Consider the following 15344-nt stretch of genomic DNA (forward strand, 5'->3'; position numbering starts at 1 on the left):
CAAATTTACCCCTTAACTAAATAATCATAGTTATCGAATAGTCCAAAATACCCATTAAAAATCTACGGGATGAGTCTTTTATGAAATAAAAATCTCTCAAAACGACCTAATGGGTTGTTACAGGTGGCAAAAATTGATTTTACCTCTAGAAGGATTATTTTGAGAAACTTTATTGTTCTCATGTTTATTTCCACCATGATGACAATAATTATTTCGTTCTCTACCATGTCCTCGACCACGTGCACGACTACGACCACGATAATTATTTTGTCTTGATTCAGACTGATTATGTGCTACTATAACATTTGCTTCAGGGAATGGAGCAGACCATGTAGGATGAGTTCGTGATTTTTCATCAGCAAAGTATTATTTTGCTCAGCCACAAGTAGTCATGTAATTAATTCAGAATATTTCTTAAATCCTTTTTCATGATATTGTTGTTGTAGCAACACATTTGAAGCGTGAAAAGTGGAAAAAGTTTTCTCAAGTAAATCATTATCAGTGATAGTTTCTCCACATAATTTTAATATGGAGCTTACTTTGTGAATAACTGAATTATATTCAGATACAGTTTTAAAATGTTGAAATCGAAGGTGTACCCACTCATATAGAACTTTTGGTAACACCGTAAGTTTTAGATGGTCATATCGATCCTTTAAATTATCTCTGGTCCACTTCCTACATACATATGCACTTATATATATGTGTGTATATTTATATATGAATATGCATGAATTAGGAATGACCGGATGAGTGCGGTTGAAACTTTTTATGAAGAATTTTATGCGGGGACAATATAGGTTCAAATGCAAGTGGTTATGCATGATATTACTCTCTCTGTTCCATATTAAGTGAATTTGTGAGACAATGTATATATATTAAGAAAAATATTCAAGGACATAATTTCAATCATATTTTTCACTATTGCCCTTTGTAAAATCATAAATATAACTCTGCAAGTAGTATAATTTATCTCCTAAAAAATATAAAACTTCAATAAATGAAAGGGCAAATATGGAAAAAGTTTCAAACATCTATCTTGAACTTTGAACAATTCAATTATTTTGAACAATGAAAAATCCCTCAAAAATTTACTTAATATGGAATGGAGGGAATAATTCAGCCAGTTTTGTAGCTAATTATGAATTGTTACAAAATGGTTATTGCTAATTTAAAACTCTTTGGCCTAGTCTTTGCACCTCTTAAAAAACAAAATAAGACCGTTCTTCATGAACTTCTTTCAGCAATTATGAGCTCTTCAAGGAAATTTAAAAGCCTAAACTATAGTAATTTTAAGTTGTCCTTTTATATATAAATTTACATTTTTCTTGTAAAGCTTGGTAAATAATATCACTGTTTTGTTAAAGTGGGTTAAAGTCCCACATGATTGAGGAATGGATTGGCAGTCTGTTTATATGAACTTGCACAATTCTCTACTCATGAGCTAACTTTATTAGGGGTTGAGTTAGGCTCATGTGTCATATTTTTACATGGTATCAAACTTAGATTCATCCCATTTGGGCTTCCGATCCACTCTCCAGTTAGGCTTCTAAGCCTAGGTGGGGGTGGGGGGGCTTAGAGTGAGTTAAATTCCCACATTGATTCAGGATTAGGCCGAGGGTCTGCTTATATGAAATTGAACAATCCACTCCCTCCCTTCCACATGAGCTAACTTTTGGGGTTGAGTTAGACCAAGTGCTATATTTTTACATGTTTAAACAAGTTGCGCGCAATCTTAAGCCAAACAGGCGGCCATCTGATTATATTGGTAATCATCACGAAGGGCGTCGCAATAAAATCATAAAATTGGTTTGGTTGAGGCTGATAACTTCAGTGATGGAGTCTTGTTAGACGACTATATGAATTAAGACGAGTTAGACGAGAAGAAAAAATGGAAGTCGAAGTAAAGAAGCTGCAGATGCAGCAGAAGAAGAAGAAGCAGAGGAGATGTTGCAGAGAAGAAGAGAGAAAGAGAGAAGATCACATTGCTATCAATAGTCACATTGTGCATATACACTCTCACCTTTCATGTGGTGTGAGTGAGTTGCATTTATAGAGTTTGAGTAGTTAGTTACAAGTCACTATCAACCTACAACTAACATCTAACAAACTTCAACTAACTTCTAACAAATTATTAACCATGGTAGCTTGCACATGGTTAACACTCACCCTCAAGCTCATGGTTTGAACAAGTTCATGACTCCAAGCTCCTTCACCAGCAGTTGATGTTGGCCCTTGCCAAGACTCTTTGTGAGCAAGTCGGCTAATTGATCCTTGGTGTGTGTGAATTCTGTTTTCAGCATTCCTTGGTTGATCTTTTCTCTTACAAAGTGACAATCGATGTCTATGTGTTTGGTTCTTTCATGGAAGATAGGATTAGCAGCAATTTGAATAGCTGTTTTGCTGTCACACACCATGGTTATAGGAAGCTCAATGTATATGCCAAGTTCTTCAAACAGCCCTACAAGCCATGTAACTTCAGCAGCACAGTGATCCATGCTTCTAAACTCAGCTTCAGCTGAGCTTTTGGATACAGTCTCCCGTTTCTTAGATTTCCAGGATATCAAGGCTGCACCAAGCTTGACCAAGTAGCCAGTTACAGACCTTCTTGTTTCTAGGCAGCTTCCCCAATCTGAGTCACAGTAGGCTAGAAGCTTGTTGGTGTCTTCTGCTGGCATTAGTAGTCCAAGACCAGGGGCTTCTTTTATGTACCTAACCACTCTCAATGTAGCTTCCATGTGAGACTCTTTAGGGCAGTGCATGAACTGACTCAGAATCTTAACTGAGAAGGCTAAGTCAGGTCTAGTCATGGTCAGATATAGAAGTCTTCCTACCAGTCTTTGGTACCTGCTGGGATCCTGCAGTTTGTGATCTTCATGTCCCTCATTACCTATACCTCCAACACACTCATCATATTATGCAGATGTGAGCTTATGATTCTATTCTAGGGGAGTTGCTGCAGGTTTAGCTCCCCCTAGACCACACTCAGCTATTAGTTCAAAAGCATATTTCCTTTGATACATGTGGATCCCTTTGCTTGATCTGGCACATTCAATCCCTAGGAAGAATTTGAGCTCTCTTAGATCCTTCATCTTGAACTCCTTCTGTAGATCTTTTCTGGTGTCTCTGATGATATCTTGGTTACTACCAGTGATCAAAAGATCATCTACATATACCAGCACAATAAGTATATCATGTTTATCATGTCTAGTGAAGAGTGAGTAATCATAGTGACTTTGATGAAATCCTAGCCGAAGTAAAGACTGTGTTAGCTTAAAGTTCCACTGCCTTGGTGCTTGTTTGAGGCCATATAGAGACTTGTGGAGTTTGCAGACTTTAGTGTTCTCCCCCTGTCTAGCAAACCCAGGAGGAATGGTCATGTAGACATCCTCTAACAGATCACCATTAAGGAAGGCATTGTGAACATCCATCTGATGGATGAGCCAACCCTTTGAAATAGCAAGTGCTATAATGGATCTCACAGTAACCATTTTGGCCACAGGGCTGAAAGTTTCCCTATAATCGAGCCCCTCTTGTTGGCTATACCCCTTAGCAATTAGCTTGGCCTTATACCTCTCCACTTCACCTGTAGATTTGTATTTTACTTTGTAGATCCATCTGCAGCCAATAGGCTTCTTACCAGGAGGAAGATCTACTAGACTCCAAGTTTTGTTATCCATCAAGGCATCTATTTTCTGCTGCATTGCATGGATCCACTAAGGGTCAAGAGCAGCTTCATGATAAGAAGAGGGCTCTGAGATAGCTGAGAATATCTTGATGCATGAGCTGTAAGAAGGAGACAAATGTTTGTAGCTAACAAAGTCAAAAACTGGAAACAGACAAGAGTGACTTTTGGATTGAGTAACAAAATCCTGAAGCCAGATAGGAGGTTTGGTTGATCTGGAGGAGTTTCTGGTAGGAGCTGTTGTGAGAGATGGAAGTGGAGAATGGTTTTCAGGAGTAAGTGGTAGCTGAGAGTCTTGAGGAGGATCATCAGGTGACAGGCTAGTAGGTGAATGATCATTATCAGGTTGTACTAGAGTTAAGACAGGAAAGATGGGATTGGATGAGGTTTGAAAGTCTTTAAAAGGGAACATGTCTTCTTTGAACACAACATGCCTGTTCACAAACAAGGACTTAGTATGCAGATCATATAGGAGGTACTCCTTTTGAGACAAAGAGTATCCCATAAGCACAGCAGGTATAGCTCTAGGAGAGAACTTATCAGTGATGGTTGGACAAGTAGCATAACATAGGCAACCAAAAATTTTGATATGAGAGAGGGATTGAGGATGTTGATATAGTATCTCAAAGGGAGACTTATAAGACAACAGTTTAGATGGAAGTCTATTAAGGATATAGACAACTATGGTAACACATTCTCCCCAAAACTGCAAGGGTACTGATGCCTGGAACCTCAAGGCTCTTGCCATGTTTAAGATAGTTCTGTGCTTCCTTTCTACCATACCATTTTGCTGAGGAGTGTAAACACATGCGGTTTGATGACATATTCCCAGAGTTGACAGCATGGACTGAAAGGCTGTGCTCATGAATTCAGTCCCATTATCAGTTCTAAGCACTTTGACACAAATTGAAAACTGATTATGGATTTGAGCAAAAAAATGTCTCATCACAACTATAGTATCAGATTTAGCTGTGAGAAGAAATAGCCAAGTGAATCTGGAGTAGTCATCTACTACAGTAACAAAGTATTTTATTCCATTATGAGTAGGTACTCTATATGGTCCCCAGACATCACAATGCACCAAGTCAAAGAGTGCCTTTGAAGTGTGATTACTTACAGGAAAAAAGGAACTTTTGTTTGTTTTGCTAATGGACACACTGTACAAGGTGAGCTGTTAGAGATATCTACTCCTGAAAGACTAGAGGACCTTCTTATTACATCAATAGGAGCATGTCCTAACCTGCTATGCCACAGTGTACTTGACTCAGAACTACTACCATATACAACACTAGTAGAAGAAACTTGAGAAGAAGCTTGAGCAGTAGAAGTACTGCATCTCCTTTGAGTAGGATCAGTATGGTGGAAGCCTTCCTTGAGGATGTAGAGTCCTTCATCTTCTCTACCAATCCCCTTGACCTGTCCACTGTAGATATCCTGAAAGACACAAAAATCAGGAAAGAAGACTGCCATGCATTGAAGCTGCTTAGTTAGTTGCGACACAGATAAAAGGTTGCATTTGAAATCAGGAACAAAGAGAACATTGTCAATAACTTGATCTCCAAAGACTTTTGTGCTGCCAACATGAGACACTAATGCAACATTTCCTGTTAGTAGTAGTACATGCCTTCTTTTAGGCTTAGACACTGAGGTACATTTATCTAGTGATGATAGCTGAGATGTCATATGGTTAGTGGCTCCTGTGTCAACTATCCACTCCTTATTTACATATTTGGACACTAGTATTGATAAAACTCTATCTGCTGTGGCTGCTTTGGCTGAATGCTCTCCACCAGTGTCACTGCCTTTGGTTAGTAACTGCATTATTTGCTGATATTGTTCTTTTGTGAAGAAAGCTGCAGGTGACTTGTATGCTGCACTAGGTTCTTCATTGTGTGATAAGCCTGCACTTTGAGCAACTGTAACTTGGTTAGCAAAGGAACTAGATCTAGGTGTAGAACTACCAGTTTTCTTCTTGGATCTCCAGCCAACTGGATATCCTTTGACTTTGAAGCATTGCTCCTTAGTGTGACCTTTGTAGCCACACACCTCACAGGTAATAACAGACTTTTATAGTTTCTGAGGATTGAACTGAGCTTCATAGTGACTTCTAATTGGATTACCACCACCTCCACCAGGTTGATGACCAGAATTTCCATTACCAACACTACGACCACTCCCTTTTTGGCTAAACAATGCAGTACTTTCCATCAGCTTAGGAAGGCATGATTCATAGTTAGTGTGTGCTATGTTCCTTTGACTTTCATGATCCATGACAAGGGAAAAGGCTTTGTTAAGATTTGGAGTTGGAGACTACATCAAAATCTGTCCTCTAACTGCAGAGTAGGTTTCATTTAGTCCCATTAGGAACTCTAGTAACCTTTGATACTCATAATGATCTTGAAACTTCTTAGACTCAGGACATGAACAACCTGGACAAGGCATAATTAAATCATATTCATTCCACAAGCCTTTGAGTTTTGTATAATAATCTGAAACTGACATGGTTCCCTGACTTAGACCATGAATTTCTTTATGGAGTTGATACACATGAGCTCAATTTATCTTGTCGAACCTTTCCTTTAGATCACACCAAACCTTGTGTGCATCTCCTCCATACACCACAGTCCCCAGCAATCCTGGTCGAACTGCATTCATAATCCAAGAGAGGATTACAGCATTATACTTCTCCCAAGTATCAGAAAACTCAGGTCCAAACTTAGACTTAGGATATCTACCATCAATGAATCCAAGTTTACTCTTGCCTATTAATCCAATTCTCATTGATCTACTCCAGATCGCGTAGTTCTCTGAACCAACTAGTTGAAGAGAAATTAATGAGCTACCTGGAGTATCATTTTAATGCAAGAAGAGAGGATGATTGTGGTCAATATTTGGTATTACCAGCTCAGATGCTGCTGTGTTTGAGTTGAAGTTCTCAGCACCTAGTGTTCCGGTTGCAGCTTCACCTAGATTCACCATTGAACTTGCTTCGAAACTGAGGATGCTGAAAATTGACTGCGACTCAAACACCTTTCAAAGATGAGCACCTGCACTTCTCATTTTTTTTTCTTTCAGTACTTAACTGCTTGTTCCAGTTCTAGGAACTTACCAAATGCTTTGATACCATGATAACTTCAGTGATGGAGTCTTGTTAGACGACTATATGAATCAAGACGAGTTAGACGAGAAGAAAAAATGGAAGTTGAAGTAAAGAAGCTGCAGATGCAGCAGAAGAAGAAGAAGCAGAGGAGATGTTGCAGAGAAGAAGAGAGAAAGAGAGAAGATCACATTGCTATCAATAGTCACATTGTGCAGATACACTCTCACCTTTCATGTGGTGTGAGTGAGTTGCATTTATAGAGTTTGAGTAGTTAGTTACAAGTCACTATCAACCTACAACTAACATGTAACAAACTTCAACTAACTTCTAACAAATTATTAACCATGGTAGCTTGCACATGGTTAATAGAGGCCCACATATGACACATTTGGTTATAAAAGTCTTGGACAATGACTCCATATAAAATATGTATGAACAAAAATTGTGAAGACATCTTCAATGTCATTGGTTCAAAAATCATACATATAAGTAAGTAGAAAAGGGGGCAAACAGTTGGATTAGTTCATAACAAAAAAAGTAAATACGTGGAATATAAGGTGTCGCTTCTAGTAACCGCTGCTCAATAACCAGATGAATATAGTAATACATTGAGCAAGTAATGACATCCTCAGAAAATCACTTGATTTGTCTTAACATTTGGTAATTGATGTAATTTCTTTAACCACATTTATTGATATTTGATCATTAAAGAGATCGATGTCATTAATGATAACATATACTTCTAATAAATGTGTGATGGTGGAGATCAGATGCAATATCAGATCACGTCACAAAAGTGTGCAAATTTAAAGAAACTCAAAAACATTTACAAGCACTACTAATAAAAACAGAAAGTGAGGGGAGACCAATTTTATTAGATTACAATAAAACAAGCAAGGAGGAGTGTTGAATGTTGCATCTATTATGGCTACATCTTTTCTATCTTGTCGTGTGTATCTCACTCCAAAAATCCCAACATATATAATTAATCAAAATATGTTGTTATGAGATTATTATTTTCTCATAGAAAGGATGAAATATATCTAAATTTACTATTAATTGTTGATCATTTGGAAGATTCAATAATTCTTTTCTAGTCCCGAAAAGCACGAATACTTGTTAAGAAATAAACCTCGCCTCTAAGCTAATAAAAGAAATACAATATACATATCTTATATATAAGCTTTTATCACCTAATCATATAGAATATTCTTATTAGAATTTGTAACTCATATGTGTTGGATATATATTACTAACCATGGAATATATACTATTAACCATGAGTTTTGATATAGTATTTATTATAGAACAATTGTTTATTCAATTTTAATAAAAGTTTTAATAGATTATATATTCGTTTATGTGTTCGTTTTCTTATATAATAGATGATTTAGTGTATAGAATTTTATCTTATACACACAAGATTAAATCATCAGTTCTTATAAGTATAACGTATTTTTGTTTACAATCTAAGATGAAAATTGGACAAGTCATCGGTATGATTGTAGCACAAGATTATATATAATTTATCTTGATTATGGAGCGGTGTAGTTTCAACTTCTTGTGCTAGTGCATTTTGTATGTATTGAACGGGACCGAATAGAGATAGTTGTTTTAGACTGACTGACAAAAATATATTCTCTAAACTGTTAAATGTACTTATATTCTTAATCTTGATATAACTATTATGATCTGTATATATTAATTATTGTTTTGATTTATTAAAAGGTGAGATTCTGAGATGGGTCAATATGCCTGATAGATTGGATGATAATAATATATATTAGTGAAATAATAAGTTAGTTGATGAAATTCATGTCTCGATATAGAGATTGATGATATAACTTTTTGAGAAGCTTATAAGTTTTCATTGTGTCAAACCTTGCAAGTGGATTTATGAATCTGACACATGAAATAAGTTAAGTAGTGCTCCAAAGGAAATTAATCATTGAATTAAATTTGTTAGTAATTTAATTTATTGATTAGTATATGTAATCTTAACATGGGGAATTACAAAAGTGCTTAATGGGGAATTTCGAAATATAAATGGAGGAGTGCAATTACGAATTTCTAGTGGAATGATTTGTAATTTATTATGGTAAGAATAATTCAAATTAATAATTTTGAATTAATTATTTCCATAATAAGGAGCCTCAGTAATTAATTTTGTGGTCCCTACAGTGTCCATATTTAACTAGAACTCAAAATCCTATTTTCTTCTCCTTTTTGGACTGGAAAAAGGTCCCTATAAATATGGGTTCTCCTAACCTATGATAGAGGTAGGGTTTTCTATACGATACTTGCCCACCCAAGTGTTGAGAGAGTTCGGTTGTGGATCACTGTAGAAGACCGCAGACTGCACTCTAACTTGTGGATTCAATTGAAGGTATCTGTTCACGCTTCAAGAGGTATTTATGAAATTAAATTTCAGAAAGTTTATGTGTTCTAGCATGATAGTACGTGTTCTAGCATAAATATATGTGGTATCAATTATTCGTGCAAGTAGTATAATTCTAGTATACTTCTGTGCATATAGTTTTTCAATAATATGATCATTTAATCTATTATGTTTTTCATCTGGTGTGCAATATTTATAATAGAGCTTGACTAATTCGAATTCGCATTGCGTAGAGCCCTATTTGAATGAGATGGGGGAACAATCCTTACCAAGGATTTTTTCACACTCAGAACTTTCAAACCTGAAACTTGTAGTTAAGGAAAGACCAACCTCATCCCCTACACTATAACTTGATCAATTATTTAATTTGGTACATGTAAGTAATTATTTCAGTTGGTAAACTCCCAAAAGAAAAGTAGAAATTGAATAAACAAAAAAGGAAATAGAGGGGGGAAAAGTAAAGAAGAATATCTTTCAAGGTTAGGGTTGTTTTGGTAAGTTGACTAGAGGCAACTAGCTTCGTATTTTTATCATCATCACATGAAACCTATTGCCTCTTCTTCCTTTCAAAGTCCAATCTCTCTCTCTCTCCCCTCTATATATTTCTATACAAAACTATATCATTCACAAGTAAAAACACAACAAAAACTCTCATCAAAACCATTATTTTTGCTACCACTATAGTTTGTAAATTGATTCTCCTTTCTCAAATCTCTCCAAAAATATATACATATATACCCAAAAAATGATTCCAAATCCTCAAAAATCATCTATTTTACTCCAAAGAATCAATTCCAACAATACTTCTAATTGCAAACAACCACCTCACCAATCACTACAGCGCCTCACACCAATACCATGCACCGCGCAAGTACCAGATTCCGTCGTCAAATACCACGCGCATCTAGTGGGACCCAATCAGTGCTGCTCCGCCGCGATCCAGCGGATCTCAGCCCCGGTATCCACCTTATGGTCCGTCGTCCGTCGATTCGACAACCCTCAAGCGTACAAACACTTTGTCAAGAGCTGCCATCTCATCGACGGCGACGGTAACATAGGCACTCTTCGTGAAGTCCGAGTTATCTCCGGCCTGCCAGCTGTTAACAGCACGGAGAGACTGGAAATACTTGACGAAGAGCGTCACGTTATTAGTTTTAGCGTAGTCGGTGGAGACCACCGACTCGCGAATTATAAGTCCGTTACTACTTTACACTCTGAGCCTTTAGGGAATGGGACGATCGTTGTGGAATCGTACGTTGTAGATGTACCAAAGGGGAATACTAGAGATGAAACGTGTGTTTTTGTTGATACTATTGTGAAATGTAATCTTCAATCGTTAAAGCAAATTGTGGAGAATTCGAGTAGACGAAAGGCTCTGTGAAATTAATTGAGGTCCGTCAATGATATTTGTGATCGATATTATGTATCAATGTTGTATTTTTTAAGGGTATGATGATTTGAAGAATCGTTGTGCACCTTTTAGCTAATGTTGTTCATCACTTGTTGAAGATAAATTCATGGTTAGAAACTTGTTTTGCTGAATTAATTTGTTTCTATGGTTGTTTTTTTTCCTTCTTTCTTTTTTATTAATTGATAGGTCCTTTACTTTAATTTTGATAATCTCCATAATTTTAATTCATAATCTCGATAAGTCTAAGGAAGGATACATTATCAAAAGATTATTAATATTGAAATGAAATACTAATAGGAGGATATATTGCTTAGCAATGCCCTAATTATTAATAAAACCCTTTTAATGTATGTATATGATTCAAATTATAAGAATGAAGACGAGGTTAAACGGTTCTGATTTTGGCTTGATAGTTTTAATAATAAATTTAACAATGTAATTAAGCGGTAAATATTACGTGGGATTAAGAAAATGAATGAATAGAGAAAAGCTTGAGTAAAATGCAGAGAAGCAATTAAATTAAGTTAATGACAGGTTTCCATAATGGATAACATCAACTATAATATTATATATAGACCCTTAATTTTCATTTGTTACTTTAATTCTTTTATTTATTCATAGGTTTAAGCTAATCACAGTGCTTTACTGGCCTGAAATTTATTAATGTTCATTAACTAGATACTCCCTCCATGGAGTAATATACATGGATTAAGGATAGTAATTATAACTATATAAACCCTCAAGGCACAACAACAATATCGATCAGACATTATTTTCTTAAAATCATTTCTCCTTTAATTTATCGTCAAATTATTTGATTTGTTTTTTTTTGTCGTGAATTAAGCAAGGTAGAAATGATAAAAACATGTACCCCATATTACAAGTTATTACTCTTTATATTACCCCCTTAAATTTTTTTCATGAGTTAATCGACCATATATAATGGACTTGGAAAAATAAATACATATACATATATATATATATATATATATATATATATATATATGTGGTACGTAAATGTGGAACGCAGAAATTGTCCATTTGAAGCATATATATATATGTACATGGTATGGAATTTTTTGACGTTTTAGAAATGAAAAAGAAATTCAAACCATGAATTAAATATAATGTATAAATATATATATATATGCACTCGAAGTCGGAGAGAGTACATATATAAAAATTAGAACTAATATAGTATATGGTTAGTAGGGAGACAAGTTGATGAGAATAAAACAGGCAAGTTGGAGGGGACTTTAGGGAAGGAGAGGCCAATTAGGTGACATATATAAATATATATATATCAATCAATAAAAGAAAAAAGAGCAAGTTGCAAAATATTCAATTGTCATATCAGAATTGTTTACGTACGTACTGTTTGAAGTTAGGAAAAAAGTAAAAGGGACAGAGAGATAGATGCAAGTTGTTGCTCATATTTCTAATTATCTTCTGGCAATTTTGAATTGATATATGCAAGTTGCATATGCAAGTTGATGTACTATTTTTAATTCATGATCCCCGTGCACCTTTTTGTCCACTTATTATAATCAATGTCTTCACGCCACTTTCATCACCCCATAAAATCTACTACTCATTTTTCTTAACTAATATTTAATACTTCCGTTTCAAAATAGATGAACTATCAAGGCAATGCACACTTATTAATAAACAAATTTAGGATATAAATTAAACGCTATTTTTCACTTATGTCATTTTAGTTAGTCTTAAATTATTCTTGAAAATATAAATAATTTAAAGTAAAATCATAAATATATACAAGTAGCTCTCTTGAAATTATTACCTAAAAATGTAAATGAGAGGCAAAAATGAAAGAAATTTCCAATACTCTATTAAACTTTGAATAATTCAATTATTTTGAAATATGAAAAAAGATCCAACAATTCACTTATTTTGAAATGGAAGGGGTATTACTCCTTTCGTCTCAAATTATCTATCGTATTTCTCTTTTATACTATTTTAAAAAAAATATTAATTATGAGAGATTTTTTACTATTTAATCTTCATTTATGTTTTAAGATATAATCTTACTTTATTAATGTGTTTGTAGTTTCAAAAAAAAAAAAAATACACCATCCGTTCATTTTTAGTTGTCATAACAAGGTTCGGCACAACCCTTAAGGAAAAATTAATTAGATGTATTGTTTGACTAATATATTTTTTATTAATTATTTAATTTTTATCTATATATATATGTCTCTTGATTCTAGAATAATTAATGCTAAAGGCAAAATTGAAAAAAACAATTAATTCTCTCATGATTATTTAAATTAAAAACTATTTTGGAATAAGTATTTTTAGTATAAATGACAACTAAAAAGGGACAGAGGGAGTACTATGGTAAGGATAAAATGAGAACTTTTTTTCTCTTCAATTTCTAACACATTAGCAGAGATATCTATTTTTAAAAATCACGATAGATAATTTCAGACAAATAAAATACTTTTTTTATCTCAATTTATGTGACATTCTTTCCTTTCTGGCCAAAAGCAAAAATAATGACCTCTTTTCATATTTATTGTAACAATTCATATAACTTATAATTTTTTATTATATTTATTTTTTAATGAGATAGTTTACAATAACATAAATATCGATGACTTATTTAAATCACAAGTTTCAAAACTTTTCTTTTTTATTCTTTAACTTATTTAGTATCAATCAAATATATATCTTCACATAGATTAAAACAGAGAGGAGTACGTCTTCTCTTTTTTTCAAAAATAATTATACTATCATTCTTTCAAGAATTAAAATATTTTCATGACCATTAGTTTTTAAATAATGTAGAGACTTTATCTTTAGAAGTCGCATTCTTTGTTATGAACGTCAGGAGTTGAGTTAAATTCGATATCATTGATTCTATTGGAGGAAGGTCATCATAAAAGAAATTAAAATTTATTTTGTTAATTAAAAAGAAAATAATAAAATAAGCCCTTGCTCAAACCTAATATAATTTCCAAAGTTTACGTACGTTATAATTCGTCCATCTCATTTTGATTGAACATTTTTTGTTTATTAATTAGCTGGTTAATTGGATCAACTTTTAAATTCAATCTGATGGGATTGATTATTTTTTAATTTGAATTAAAGTGTAAATATTTTTAAAAATCACATGAAATATACCCCAAATTATGTTGCAATTACATCAACATGATGAAGAATACATTTTAATTACAATGTTAATTAGTCAGAGTTCACTAGGTCTTTCGTTTTAATTCTCAACTGATTATTTGAAGATCATAGGCGCTAACGACCAATGAGAATTGTGATAAAATAGTAAGTATTATTTTATTCATAATTAAAAGTCTCGAATTCGAACTATGAACATGAAATCACCTTTGTTAAGAACAATATTTTAAAATATTTTGTTTTTTTTTAGCTAAAATAATCAGAAAAGAAGATGATGTTATCAGATAATTAAGAAGATGCATGCATATGGCATGTGAAAGTGACTTAACAACTGCAACTGAGAATTGCCCCACATATTGGAGATTTATATAACCTTTTCCCCATTGATGTGCAATTCGAGTAAAACAGTGAAAGGAATAAGATACTCCCTCCCTCTATTTGGTTTGATTTCGAATATCAGAGTTAAACTAACGAATGTTTGATGTAAATTTGAGTATATAATTTTTATTTTTATTTTTTAAAAAAATACATATTCAGAAACTACACAAAGAATATTAAGAGTTATAATATTGTTTTTAACTATAATTGTACCGTAAAGAAATTGATTTTGGATCTAACTAAACATCAAAAATTAATTTATGAGGAAAAAATTACGTAAATACACAACTTATTTTACCATATTCTCTAAAATTTTCTATCATTTGAAAAAATTACAAAAATTTTTACTATCTCCTATTCTCGGATACATCACTTTACGTGATGTATCGGGACGTCGGATATATCACTTTACGTGATGTATTGAGACGTCGGATATATCACTTTACGAAATACATGGATCGAATATATCATTTTACGTGATGTATCAGAATGTTTTGAGATGTATCCGAATTTCACTAAATTTAAGAAATTTTTGTAATTTGAAAAAAGACTAAGGATGAGATGTAATTAACTCTTAACACTATAAAATTTGTGTAATCTTTCCAATGATATTCAAGTCCATATGAGAAGATTAACCCATCTGATTAACTATTTGTACGAGACCTATGTCTTGTTTTCCTTGTTTCTCCTCTCTTGTTCTTCTTTCTTAAGCCGAGGGTCTTTCGAAAATAGTCGTTCTATCTTTCAAGGTGGGGGTTAGGTTTGCGTACACTCTACCCTCCCCCAGACCCCACATGGGGGGACTATACTGGACTTCTTCTTGTTGTTGTTGTTGTAGTATTAACTATCTGTACGAGACTTTTGTATTTTTTAACGAATTTCCATTTATTATTCAAAAAACCGAGTACAAAAGGGAGAGGGGGGGGGGGGGGAGGGGTATGGGATTACCTCCCAAACACAAAATGAATTATCCAAAAGACAATTCCTTTACAAATGAGAAGAAAGAAAGATGACGACGATCATAATAATTAACAATTTAAATATTTAATAACTATTTAAATAATAATTTAAACAAATAAATTGAAATACGATTTTATCTTTTTATAGTTGTTGACCAAGTAATAATAAAATGGAAGGAAGGAATCAAATTTATCCCTTTAGGGAAAAACAAAAGAAAAGAAAAAGAAAGAGTACCCGAAGAACGTCAATGTCAATATTGTGA

At 33.7% G+C, this 15344-nt stretch overlaps 2 protein-coding genes across 2 annotated transcripts; one reads left to right on the forward strand and one right to left on the reverse strand.

Annotated features, from left to right (window-relative positions):
* Window positions 1-2177: 2177 nt before the first annotated feature.
* Window positions 2178-2810, reverse strand: LOC129875595 (secreted RxLR effector protein 161-like). The gene has a single exon (XM_055950890.1). The coding sequence runs from the start codon at window positions 2808-2810 to the stop codon at window positions 2178-2180; it is 633 nt and encodes a 210-aa protein (XP_055806865.1).
* Window positions 2811-9746: 6936 nt separating this feature from the next.
* On the forward strand, window positions 9747-10710 carry LOC129876436 (abscisic acid receptor PYL4-like). Its single transcript, XM_055951888.1, has one exon. The coding sequence runs from the start codon at window positions 9929-9931 to the stop codon at window positions 10562-10564; it is 636 nt and encodes a 211-aa protein (XP_055807863.1). The 5' UTR covers window positions 9747-9928; the 3' UTR covers window positions 10565-10710.
* The last annotated feature ends 4634 nt before the right edge of the window (window positions 10711-15344 follow it).

The sequence above is a fragment of the Solanum dulcamara genome, chromosome 12 (assembly GCF_947179165.1).
Source record: "Solanum dulcamara chromosome 12, daSolDulc1.2, whole genome shotgun sequence".
In the NCBI taxonomy this organism is placed as follows: Eukaryota; Viridiplantae; Streptophyta; class Magnoliopsida; order Solanales; family Solanaceae; genus Solanum; species Solanum dulcamara.

Bases quoted from the DNA above. Each gene is read 5' to 3' on its own strand.
- LOC129875595 (XM_055950890.1), bottom strand. From the start codon at position 2,810: ATGACTAGACCTGACTTAGCCTTCTCAGTTAAGATTCTGAGTCAGTTC.
- LOC129876436 (XM_055951888.1), top strand. From the start codon at position 9,929: ATGATTCCAAATCCTCAAAAATCATCTATTTTACTCCAAAGAATCAAT.